This window comes from Pongo pygmaeus, chromosome 8 (genome assembly GCF_028885625.2).
Source record: "Pongo pygmaeus isolate AG05252 chromosome 8, NHGRI_mPonPyg2-v2.0_pri, whole genome shotgun sequence".
NCBI lineage: Eukaryota > Metazoa > Chordata > Mammalia > Primates > Hominidae > Pongo > Pongo pygmaeus.
Window position 1 is genome coordinate 24,428,254 of NC_072381.2, and position 13,139 is coordinate 24,441,392.

The 13,139-nt window shown below is 45.9% G+C and overlaps 1 protein-coding gene across 28 annotated transcripts in view; it reads left to right on the forward strand.

The window, feature by feature from the left end:
• Positions 1-13,139, forward strand: part of KIAA1217 (KIAA1217 ortholog) — an 850,426-nt gene that overhangs the window by 550,261 nt on the left and 287,026 nt on the right. For 2 of the 28 annotated variants that reach the window (XM_063669655.1, XM_054436089.2), the window contains exon 1: positions 3,007-3,389. The exons of 25 other annotated variants lie outside the window; for them this stretch is intronic. In XM_063669655.1, coding sequence (XP_063525725.1) covers positions 3,273-3,389 — 117 coding nt within the window. In that variant the 5' untranslated portion in view covers positions 3,007-3,272. Of the gene's footprint in view, positions 1-3,006; positions 3,390-13,139 lie in introns of those variants that run through there. One more of the 28 variants, XM_054436088.2, reaches the window with a different exon arrangement.

The following is a 13,139-nucleotide window of genomic DNA, read 5'->3' on the forward strand; positions in this document are numbered from 1 at the left end:
AAAAGGCCTCAGATTATAATTTTGAAGATTAAGTATATGAAAGTGCTATTTGAGTGATTAAGTGTAAGCATCAGATCGTTTTGAGCTGGCGAGATGGCTCACACCTGGAATTCCAGCACTTTGGGAGGCCCACGAGGGAGGATCGTTTAAGCCCAAGAGTTCAAGACCAACCTGGGCAACATTGTGAGAGCCTGTCTCTACAAAAAATAAAAAAAAAAAATTAGCCAGGCGTGCTGGCACACACCTGTGGTCCTAGCTACTCTAGAAGCCGAGGCCAAAGGATTGCTTGAGGTCAAAATGTTGAGCCTGAAATGAGCTCTGATTGTGCCACTGTGCCACAGGCTGGGCGACAGCAAGACGCTGTGTCCAAAAAAAAAAAAAATTTTGATTAGCACAAAGAGGGGACAGCTACATGTGATCAGATTTGGAAAAAAAAAAAAAATAACCATTCATTCATTCATTCATTTACTCGGCACTGATTGTGTCTAGTTTGGACAGGTATTGCCCTAGTCTCTGGGATGACAGCGAGAGGCAAAACACAGACACTCACTGCCTGCATAGAGCTCAGAATGTAATGGTGGGAAGGCAGAGGAGGAAACAGATATACAGATAATTTTAGATGGAGATACCTGCCGTGAAGGAAGTAGAGGAAGGCCAGGTGCAGTGGCTCATGCTTGTAATCCCAGCACTTTGGGAGGCTGAGGCAGAAAGATCGATTGAGCCTTGGAGTTTGAGACCAGCCTGGGTAATATAGCGAGACCCCGCCTCTACAAATAATTTTGAAAAAAAAGAAAAAAAAGAAATAGGATTACGTGAAAAGGAGCCAGTCTTGCAAACAGCTGGGCAAAGAGTGAGCAAGAGTTTTTTGGGAAGAGGTGCACACAGCAAGTGCTGAGACCCAGAGGAAGGAAGGAGCTTATCTGCTGAAGGACCCAGGTGCCCTGGGAGAGGTGGCCAGAGGGGCTTAGGAAGCTTCAATCAGGATTTTAATCTTAATATAGTGCTGAGGGTTTTAAGCAGAAGAGTGATAGAAGAGAGTTAGCTTTTGTGCAAGCACCATTTTTCATGGAAGTCCCCTTTCGATGGGGTAGTGGGGACTCCTAACTAAGCTGTCCTATCTCTGTGGCTGTCTCAGAGAAGCGCTGTGGAACTCTAGGGTGCTATGTAGCTCACCACGGTGACCCCCAATCCAGGCCACTTACAGAAGCCTGAAGATCTGTGATTTGCTCACCCAGGCTCCCAGGCCGAGTGTTCTTGTCATTAACTCAAAAGCCAAATGCTGGTATTTCTGTTCTTACTTGCTTCATTGTTTGTTTACCAGTTCTCAACATCTTCAGTGTCCACTTGGTTACTAAAATGTTTCCTCCTTAGCCCGGTGTGTAGGCACGTGCCTGTAATCCCAGCTACTCAGGAGGCTGAGGCAGAAGAATCTCTTGAACCTGGGAGGTAGAGATTGAAGTGAGCCAAGATTGCGCCACTGCAATCCAGCCTGGGCAACACAGCGGGACTCTGTCTCCAAAAAAAGAAAAAAAAGAAAAGAAAAAATTATCCAGGCATGGTGGTACTCACCTGTAGTCCCAGCTGCTCGGGAGGTTGAAGCGGGAGGATCACCTGAGCCCAGGAGGTTGAGGCTGCAGTGTGCCATGATTACGCCACTGCACTCCAGCCTGGGCGACAGAGTGAGACTCTGTCTCAAAAAGAATATAAAAATAACAAAAATAAAATAAAATGTTTCCTCTTGATCACAAAAAAAAGGATATTGTTCGATGCAATCATGTCTGAAACAGGATACGTGTGTCATGCATCCCTGAGTTCGGGTTACCTCAATGACATGACCATTTACCTAATCTTTGCTTTTTCATCTGCTCTCAATTGAAAAGAAAGAAACCATTAATTATATTGAAAGATGCTGACTTGTGAGCTTCTCCCCTCTCCTGGCTCAGGTCAGTTGCTCAGAATGCACCCAGCAAAGATTGGCTGAACAAAGATGGGGGAGATGTTGCGAGTCCCACTGATGCCCTTAACACTGGGCATTGGTCAACTTGTGGTCATTTGTGAAAATGATGGGAATGCAACTTCCTCACTTTACAGGTGAGAAAACAGCCTCGGAGAAATGCTGGGATATGGGATATGGGTTGGTCTCATAGCCTGTGAGTGCCAGAGCCAGCTGGAATCCAAGTTTCTGACTCGCAGTGACTCTTATCCAGCAGGACGTATTCTTCAGAGGCCATGTGTTGAAAACTGTTAGGTGGGGTGGGGGCTGCAGGCCATACCATTAGGAAAGGGGGGGCATGTCCTCTGGGTGGTTCCTAAGCATTTGGATGTTACAGCCCTGCCTTTCTTTATTCTGTTGTTCTAGAAGCTCCAACCTGGTGTGCTTTTAAGGCAGATATGGCCACAAATGAAGCATATTCACATGACTGCACTGCCTTTCTGGATGAAACAATTTGACTAAACACTGGTGTTGAAACAGTTGGCAATTTGGGCTTTGCCACGTGGTGGGAATGACACGATAAATATATTTTGATATGAATTAAGTAAAGATCTGTCTCTAATCTTGGGCTGTATGTGAACATTAACTGCCCAGTGGATACTGGGGAACTATAAATGTCTCCGTCCAACTGTGTTCAACTCTAATTTTTTTTTTTTTTTTTTTTTTTTTTTGAGATGGAGTCTTACTCGGTCACCCAGGCTGGAGTGCAATGGCGTAATCTTGGCTCACAGCAACCTCTGCCTCCCGGGTTCAAGTGATTCTCCTGCCTCAGCCTCCCAAGTAGCTGGGATTACAGAAGCCCGCCACCATGCCCAGCTAATTTTTGTGTTTTTTAGTAGAGACGGGGTTTCACCATGTTGGCCAGGCTGGTCTTGAACTCCTGACCTCAAGCCATCCGCCTCCCTCGGCTTCCCAGAGTGCTGGGATTACAGGCATGAGCCATGCCACCGGGCCTCTAATTTTCTTTAAAGACTGCCACTGGGTGGAACCCATTTGGCCCAGTGAGATCTACGGAAAAGAGACCCATTCTTGCCCTCATTTTTGGTGTCCACATCCGGATTTACCTAAACCCCACCCAGGTTGCATTTGCATAGTAATGAAAAACCGGTATTTTCTAGCTGTGAATCACACTTCAAATCCTGAGCGGCTGTCTGTCAGGGGTGCGTCAGGCCTGCTTGCTGGGAGAATGGGCGGGCTGGTTGTGGAGCGGGCGGGTCCCGCCACCCGTGGGCTCAGCACTCGACTGCTCCCAGAACATTAAAGGTCTGGCTGATGTCCCATGCCACATCTGGACATGAAGACCCATGTCTGCCCTTCTGTAGAAGGGCCAAGGAAGAAAGGAGGCATCACGTGTTTCTGCTGTGGGGGGCCCTTCCGAGCAGCAGACAGGAGCAAGGTACAGGAGTGGCCTGATTCTGGGGGTTCCCTGCCCTCCCTGGGGTCCCTAAACTGCTGTGTGATATGTTTCTAACTACCTAGACAGCTCACCCAAGAGTCAGTTGTTCTCAGTCGCTTCTTGCTGAGGATAAGCCAAAGAGGGCCGGGGGCCAATCTGGTTTCTTTCAAGTGAAATTATGCTTCTCAAGCAGAGAATGATTGCCCGCAGCAGTTAAACCTTGTTTAATGATAATTAAATTGCTTTTCTTCACTTTGAAAAATCTCTTAATTTTCTGTGCAAAGGCAGGAAGCATTTTTCTTTGATTCTACAGGATGTTTCTAGGTATGGTGTAATCAGTTCATCTTACCTTGCCGGACTCTGAAAGAATGAGTGTGTGGGATCAGATTTAGAAATGCCTCAAAGGTTAGAAAGCCGAGTGCTGCCGATTAACTCAAGCTCAGATGACCAAAAAAAAAAAAAGCTGCTTTTGCTTTTCCCCTCACTTCTCCCTCTGGTTCTGCCTCAGTACTTTGCTTAGGAGTTTCTTAAAGCAGACACAGTTGCCTGCGGGGCTGGTGTGTATCACCTTTGCAAAGTGCAGATGAGGTCTGGCATGTCCCATCTTGTTCCTGCCTGACTACAACTCTGCACACAGACAGTGTTGATCTGGCTTGCAGCCCACAGTGGCAGTCCTTGGAGTGGAGGCAGTAGAGACCTCAGTTCTTCCTAGTGCTTGAGAAGTTAACCCAGTGTCTTTCCCACGAGGAAAATGTTTTGGGACTGTAGAAGCAGAGAAGAGACTTCGCCGAAGCCCATAGAAAATAAAAAGCAAACCCTCAAGAATGAAAATCCCTGGCCCTGGAATGAGTGCAGGTGATAAGGCTTGCTATTTGATGCCTCATTCCGTGTCTCTGGCTTTCCACTGCCTAAATTCAGATGTCCTGGAAAGAAACCTCGGGAAAAAAGAGCACAGTCCCCACATTTGAAGTAGAAATAGAATGAAGGAGAAAATGTGATTTTACTGAAGGAACAGAAGCAACTCTGGTTTTCAAAAGCCTTAGTTTTACATTTTAGTAGAAACTGTTTGCAGTAGGAGGATTTGCTTTGTGTGTGTGTGTGTGTCTGTGTCTGTGTGTCTGTCTGCTTTGCCTTATTTTGGTTCTGACCATACCACTGCTATCTCAGTCTTAGAGGTTGATTTTGTGGCCCAGAGTGTTTCGTTCAGACGTCTTTGTGTTGAGGTGATATTGAGCCAGCAGCCAAAGAAATGCATGGCCAAGATAAGGGAATATTTGGTCAACAGAGAATAACAACAAAGTGGGATGCATCATAAGGTCATAGGTCAGTGAAAGCAGCTGCTAGCCATTTATATGGAGGAGAGAAGGAAGGCCCGGGGAGTTGGAAAGACTGAAGGTATTTTGGACTGAGCAGAGCAAAGGGATTTAGGGACATATAAAGGTATGGAACAAGAAGGTCAGGAAAACAATTTTTTTCAAAGGTAGCATGAATAGAGTGAGGTAAGGAAACCCATGGCCATGGTACTGGTGGCCCAATGGGAAAAGGCAGTGTAATGACTTCTACATGGAGACTTCAGTTCTGCCCTTCGTACTGTTGAAGAGTATTCTGTTCAGAGAGGCTCTTCAGTTTCTACCTGGTTTTCTAATGGCTTTAAAAAACTTTGGTGTATTGAGGGAATGGAAAGAAAGATATTTACTAGAGAAGTGGTTGGCAAGAAGTGCCAAGCTTACTCCTGAGAAAGGATGGAACGGTATGGGGGGTGGAGGGAGGGTTGGAACCATACTCCAAATTCCCCTGAGGCCCACACGTGTTCACCAGACATCTGCAGGGAGCCCAGATGAGATGGGGGGCCCTCCCCCCTTTCTCATTTTCTTTTTTACTCTTAGATCCTGGATCAAAATGAGTCCTTGATTCCCTCATCCCATCCCAAGACCCTTTTCTAGTTGCGTTACCACCTAGTGAAGTCTTCTGAGTCTTGATTTGAATCAAAACAAACTCAGATCAAAGTCAACCTCAGGGAATCAGAGAACACAGAAGCTGAAAGATGTATCCAGCCTTCTCTAAATGGCAGACGAGGACACTGAGGCCGGGAAACTCAGGTGACTTATCCAGGAGCATGCCAGTACTTAGCCAAAGATCTGGAATTGGGACTGAGGCTTCCTGAAAACAGATTCCTGCCCTGAGTGCATGACCCTGCTTGAGAAAGTGCAGAGGGACAGTGACAAGACGGGATAACGCAGCAGTCCCAGTGACTTGGGCGCCCATCCTGATGCTTCCCCTAGGCCCCAATGTTTTATTTTCTGATAAGCCCAGACCTGTGTTGGGTCCTGCCTCCTAACTCCTTTCTCTTCCTTTAGTGGGCAACAAAGATGGCCACAGAAGCAGAGAGCGGTTCCTCCCAGGTACATATTTACCAGTGCTTGTACCTTGCTCTTTTAAAAACTCTTTAGCTAGGCGTAGTGGTGCATACCTATAATCCCAGCTACTTGGGAGGCTGAGGTGGGAGGATCACTTGAGCCCAAGAGGTCAAGGCTGCCGTGAGCCGTGATTATACCATTGCACTCCAGCCTGAGTGGCAGAATGGGACCCTGTCCCCTCAAAAAACCTAACTCTGATGAGGACTATATTACAAGTGTCATATGCCAGATTCTGGATGGAGAAGGGAAAGTGATTGTAGGCAAGAGAATATTACACTTGGTTACTATGTTCTCCTAACCCAAATGCATAGATACACACAGACCCACAGACACACACACACAGACATGAGTGGGACAGGATATTTGAAATCCTCACTTTGAAAATCTGAGGCTAATAGTTGGAGGAAGTGAGGGGTGAATGTGAGAGAGCAAATGTGTAACAGATACACCCTGAGAATCAGGGCTCATAAATAAGGAGTAGAGTCTATTGCACCTAAGCCTTACTACTAGCCTAAGCCTTCATACTAGAGCAAAACCGTGTGCAGACAGCACACAGTAGCAGTCCCTGTCACTCAGGGGCTTACTTCTTTTTTTTTATTTTTTTTTGAGACAGAGTCTCGCTCTGTCGCCCAGGCTGGAGTGCAGTGCCGAGATCTCAGCTCACTGCAAGCTCCACCTCCCGGGTTCACGCCATTCTCCTGCCTCAGCCTCCCAAGTAGCTGGGACTACAGGCGCCCGCCACCGCGCCTGGCTAATTTTTTGTATTTTTTAGTAGAGACAGGGTTTCACCATGTTAGCCAGGATGGTCTCGATCTCATGACCTCGTGATCCGCCCGCCTCGGCCTTGCAAAGTGCTGGGATTACAGGCATGAGCCACCGCGCCTGGCCGGCTTACATCTTAATGAGCCCACAGCTGCCTGTTGACCTGGTGTCATCACGAAGGTGATCGCTATTTCCAGCAAGCTCTTTGTCCCTCAAAGCCCAGGGCTCAGGGGCAGCCCTTGGAAGACGAGCCACTGGTTCCAGAGAGGCACATAGAGAGAGGTTAAGCTGCTTCTGCCCTGTTCAACTGTGATGAGATTCCAGCGAAAATCAGCACTCAGGGCCTCAGGTATTTGCAGGGGGCTCTGGTATGTTAGAAAAACTAGAGGGAGGGGTCTGCCTTTGTGTCTGTTTGTGAGCGTGTCTACTCAAGTAGCAAAGGGGAGCACAGATTTTTACAAAATAGACGTGGGCGGTTTCTTGTAGTCTTGCCTAACTGAAACCACGTTTGCCAGAGATTACTTGGAATTACCCTAATAGGTGCTTTGTCAAAATACTTGGTGCTGGCCAGATGTGGTTCACACCTGTAACTTCAGTGCTTTGGGAGGCTGAGATGGGAGGATTGCTTGCGGCCAGGAGTGCAAAACCAGCGGCCAGGAGTGCAAAACAACAACAAAATTACCTGGCTGTGGTGGTATGTGCCTGTGGTCCCCACTACTCCGGAGGCTAAGGTGGGAGGATTGCTTAAGCCCTGGTGGTTGCAGATGCGATGAGCTACGATTGCATCACTGCAGTCCAGCCAGGGCAACAGAGCAAAACCTTGTGTGTAAAAAAGAAAACAATACTTGACGGTGAAAGTTAGTCCTGCTCAGGGGTCCCTTCTGGAAAGTCCTGGAGCCTGGAACTGAACTCCGTGATTCCCCTGTACCTTCCCCCTGGGAGCCTGAGCACCGTTGAAGGTGACAGACGTGGGGGAACCTGTGTCCTGTGGGATCACTCCTCTCAGTCCTTCTCTAGCACATAGAGAAAGAGATGGATGGGAAAGTAAAGCCAACAAACCTCCACTTCCTTCCTCCTCCCCACTGCGAGAGTGGAGATTCTTCTTTATTCTGTGAAACTGGATTCTGAAATGCCAAACCATTCCATCTGTTGTGTTTTGGCACAGTTGCTCAAAAGAGCTCAGGTGTCTCCCTTTGCAATTTCCCCATGGCTTAAAATTCAGTCCTGCAGATCTGTCTAAAGTAGGAAATGGAGGGGCTTTCCTTATGCTTGTTTTTCTCTGTAAAGAAATATAAAGGTTTAAGTTTTCGTTGGGAGGGCCTAAATTAGGAAGGAAAGATTATTTAAATCAAAGCACCCTCATTGTAGAGTCATAAGCTTGGATTTTGTGTGCATGCCATGCTAGCTCAAAAAACAAAGTTGAGAGTCAGAGCTCTTTGAAGGATGAGGAAGGGGATGCAGGAATGAGTGGCTTTGCTTCAGGAAGCATGTTTTAATGTGTGTTCCTAAAAAAGGCTCTAGAAAAGTGCTTTAGGAAGCTTCTGGGCTAGGAGAGACACCATGAAAAACAAAACACAAAGTATGTGAGTCATTTATGATCAATTGTGCCATAATCAACATTTCAGTTGTATAGTAGTTACACTATGAAAAGCACAAACATATTTAAAAAGACAGTTTTGAGGCCAGGCATGGTGGCTCATGCCTGTAATCCTAGCACTTTGGGAGGCTGAGTCAGAAGGATCAATTGAGTCCAGAAGTTCGAGACCATCCTGGGCAACTTAGTGAGACCTCATCTCTACAAAAAAAAAAAAAAAAAAAAAAAAAAAAAGCCAAGCGTGCTGGCACATCCCAGCTCCTTGGGACGCTGAGGCGGGAGGATCACTGGAGCCCAGGAGTTCGAGGCTGCAGTGAGCTATGATTGCGCCACTGCACTCCAGCCTGGGCAACAGAGTGAGATCATCTATTAAAAAAAAGGAAAAAGATAATTTTGAGATTCAACATAGCCCACTAACAGCTTAATTTAGACATCATACCTTTTGTCTAGACTTTACAGAATTTGTTAAATACTGGAAAGTTGTATTTTTTATCTTGTTTCCCCTGTTCTGTCTGTGAATAGAGATGTTTGTTCTTTACCTAGTTTATAGGACTGTCATGAGGAAAGTTGACATAATAATAGGTTCACAGTATTGGAAGGGGGAGGGCAAAATGCCTGTTTACAAGAGACCCAGTTACAGAGCTATGTGAAGTAAATACTGAATGTCAATTCTAGGTAACGATCCTCAGCGTCACAGGTACTTCATGTATTAATAACTCTTTGCCATTATACATATGTCCTTCTCCAAATGATGGCTCTTTGCTGTAAAAGTTTGTCTTCTAAGCTGGTTGTGTGGAATTTGGCCCCTACCTTTCACATTGTCTTATAGGCGTGCATTTAGGCCAGGTGTGGTGGCTAACGACTCTAATTACAGCACTCTGGGAGGCTGAGGCAGGTGGATTACTTGAGGTCAGGTGTTTGAGACCAGCCTGGCCAACATGGTGAAACCCCTTTTCTACAAAAATACAAAAATTAGCTGGACCTAGTGGTGGGCTTCTGTAATCTCAGCTACTCGGGAGGCTGAGGCAAGAGAATCGCTTGAACCTGGGAGGCAGAGGCTACAGTGAGCCGAGATTGCACCACTGCCCTCCAGCCTGGGTGGTAGAGCAAGACTCTGTCTCAGACAAAAAAGCATTTAATCTGGTGCTGAGCTGACCTCTTGTACTCTGATTTTTTCATTGTTTACATTGGAAATAGGTCCTGAGTTCTAGTTCTGTATTTGGGACTTGGTGACTGCTTCTATCCCAGGCTTTGATGGTTTAGACAGTGGAACCCTCCATGGGGGGATGTGGGTGATCCTCTTGTCGGGGGAGAAAGAGGGTGAGTGATTAGGGGGTGGGCTACCATAACCAGGACTCTGAGGATAGGTGCAGGGTCACTGATGACTGGGAAGAGTTGGAGGTCCTGCCACCATCTATTTTGCATGGGAAGGACATTTGCCTGAGCTAAGCCATGGGAAAAATCTAAATTTAGATACCTGAGCTCTTCACAGCAACTAAGCCAAGACACAGTAGACAGAATGGTTTGACCTTTCAGAATCCAGTATTTTACATACAAGGACTCGATTTCACAGAAAACCTTTCTCAACGCTTATGTGTATATGAAAAGAAAGTTTGACCTACAGGAATCATTGTAATGTATCAGATCCATATCACAGCTCAGTTATTCCCAAGGATTCAGGGAGGAAAAGCCAACAAAAACGATAAAAGGAATAAAGGAATTGAGTTGTTACGGAAGAGAAAGCTAAAGGGGATTTATTTGAGGTCTGGAAGGCTACGACGGGTTGCATTCAGATGTCATCCACATGTCCACAGAGAACCACACAAGGACTCCAAGGTGAAATAGTGGCTGATCAAGTCCTAGGAGTCTGAGCAATCAAACATTGGCATGTGTTACCAATTAAGTAGAGAGGTTGTTGCTGTTTTAGAGGCTTGATGATTGTCTGTCTTTAAGAGTCAATATTGGCCGGGCACGGTGGCTCATGCCTGTAACCCCAGCACTTTGGGAGGCCGAGGTGGGTGGATGACAAGGTCAGGAGACAGAGACCATCCTGGCTAATACGGTGAAACTCCATCTCTACTAAAAATACAAAAAATTAGCCGGGCGAGGTGGCGGGTGACTGTAGTCCCAGCTATTCAGGAGGCTGAAGCAGGAGAATGGTGTGAACCCAGGAGGCAGAGCTTGCAGTGAGCCCAGATCGCGCCACTGCACTCCAGCCTGGGCGACAGAGCGAGACTCCGTCTCAAAGAAAAAAAAAAAAAGAGTCAATACTTGTGGGAGTCTCAATTTAAGGTGCTAGGTAAATTGGAAGTTCCATCTGAGGTTTCCTTCAAGATAAAATGCCTTATAAAAGTATTGTAAGTCCACCTAGCCAACATGGCGAAACCTCATCTCTACTAAATATACAAAAAAATTAGCTGGGCACAGTGGTGGCTCACACCTGTAATGCCAGCTACTTGGGAGGCTGAGGTGGGAGGATTGTGTGAACCTGGGAGGTGGAGGCTGCAGTAAGCCAGTATCGCGCCACTGTACTCCAGTCTGGGTAACAGAGCAAGACCCTGTCTCAAAAAAAAAAAAAAAAAGAGAAAAGTATTGTAAGTCACTTCAGTATTAGGGATGAGGGCCAAAGTCCACTCACGTATAAAAATCTCCCTCAGAGGAAGACTTCTGTGTGTGTCTCATGCACCACTTTATGCTGTCTCTGAGGTTGTTCATTCCAGTTTTCCTGCTTTTCTGTTCCAGACTTGGGCTGATACCAGAGAGTGAGGATTGCCTGCATGGCTTCATCCCCTTTTCTCTGTGTATTTAAATACTCACGGAAGATTAGCAACTATGCGTAAACTTTCCAGTTGTACTTCCTTAATAATGATTACTGCTACTCTTTGTTGGTAGCTAAGGGAAGTGTCTGCATGGAGGTGGCTTAGAATTGACAATGTGCAAAATTCTGGGCCATTTCATGGGGGCTGGGGAAAGGCTTGGAAATAAAGGCTTGGGTCGTTCCCTTGTGCTTAGCTCTTGCAGGAAACTCTTGCAACACCATGCTGTTGTGTTATCATCTGCCTGGGTTTCATCCCCAGGACAGAACGGCATGAATGATGTCTTTAGTGTCTCACAGAAGGAACACTGGGTTCTTGAGTGCCTGCCATCTCTGTCTGATCTTGACTCTAAGGACATTTTAACCTCTCAGTGCCTTGTTTTGCAGCCAAAGATATATTATCATCTATTTGTCTCCCATATGCGTCCTGAGAGATTAACCACTAAGCATTTTGCTTTTTAGGTGTGAGGTGCTGTTTCCTTCTATGACCGGCAGTGTTTCTGACTAACTTTATCCAGTTGAGTGGGGTTGTGTTTGCCTCTAACATTTTTATTATGAAAATAATTTTTGTGTCCATTGAAAAGGTTTTGGAGGAGTATTTAAGTTTTGTAGGGTAATTATAGATACTCTATCAATCATACATTCTATCTTTTTTATTTTTTTCTTGAGACAGTCTCGCTCTGTCACCCAGGCTAGAGTGCAGTGGTGTGATCTTGGCTCACTGCAACCTCTGCCTCCTGGGTTCAAGTGATTCTCCTGCCTCAGCCTCCCGAGTAGCTGGGACTACAGGCATGTGCTACCACACCAAGCTGTTTTTTGTATTTTTTAGTAGAGATGGGATTTCGCCATGTTGGCCAGGCTGGTATCGAATTCCTGTCCTCAGGTGATCTGCCCACCTCGGCCTCCCAAAGTGCTGGGATTACAGGTGTGAGCCACCGCTCCCGGCCCATCACACACTCTAAATCCATACAACGAGTACAACGGGGCTTTTCTTTCTGTGTTTTGCAGCAAATAAGCTGATAGAACATATTATCAAATAAAGGTCAAAACCGTATTCAGAGAGCTGGAAGTTCATTCTTTTCCTGTTTTTGTTGTATGTCTGAGACATGCAGAAGGACAGACAAAAACATGCATTTAAAAAAGAGCTGCCAGGGAAGACATACCAAAATGGAAATTTGGGAAGGGGATGGACAAGATGAGACAAAGCAGACAGACTCAGATTTTGTCAGGTCGACAAAGTTGTGTAAGCAGATGAAAGGGGAAGTCTGTGATAATGTGTCGGACTAGTAAGACGAGCTTTAGAGTTTAAAAAAAAAGAAGAGGAAAAAGAAAAGAAAAAACACACACACAAACAGAGGTGTACAGAACATTCCAGGAAACCATTTAACTGTGAGTGATAACGTGTTTCCTTCTTTTCCTTCAACGATTTGTTTTAGCGGATAGCTGGGATAAGAACTTGTGCTGAAAAAACAATGCAAGGGATTTGTAAAGAACCAGGGAAACAAATGATCTGCCAGGCCATTTGTTACCACCAACATTTTTCTTAAGTTAATTTAACCTGAACTTACTTACTTTTGTGGTGGTCTTTCTTTCTTTCTCTTTTCTTTCTTTCTTTTTCTTTCTTTCTTTCTTTCTTTCTCTCTCTCTCTCTCTTTCTTTCTCTCTTTCTTTCCTCCTCTCTTTCTCTTTCTCTCTCATTCTCTCTCCCTGTCTCTTTCTCTCTCTCTCTCTCTTTCTCCCTTTCTCTCTCTCTCTGTCTCTCTTTCTCTCTTTCTTTCTTGTCTCACTCTGTTGCCCTGGCTAGAGTACAATAGCACAATCACAGCTCACTGCAGCCTCGACTTCCTGGGCTCAGATGATCCTCCCACCTCAACCTCCTGAGTAGCTGGGACTACAAGCATGTGCCACTACCCACCATACCCGGCTAAATTTTTGTTGTTGTTGTTTTGAGGAGACCAGGTTTTACCATGTTACCCAGGCTGGTCTCAAACTCCTGGGCTCAAGCAATCCCCCCACCTTGGCTACCCAAAGTGATGAGTGCTAAGATTACAGGCATGAGCCTCTGTGCCCAGCTTGGATATTTCAAAGACGTTAGCCATGGCGTTCATGTTTATCTGGACTTGAGGGCTTCACACCTTCGACCATAGGTGATGCTTAAGTTG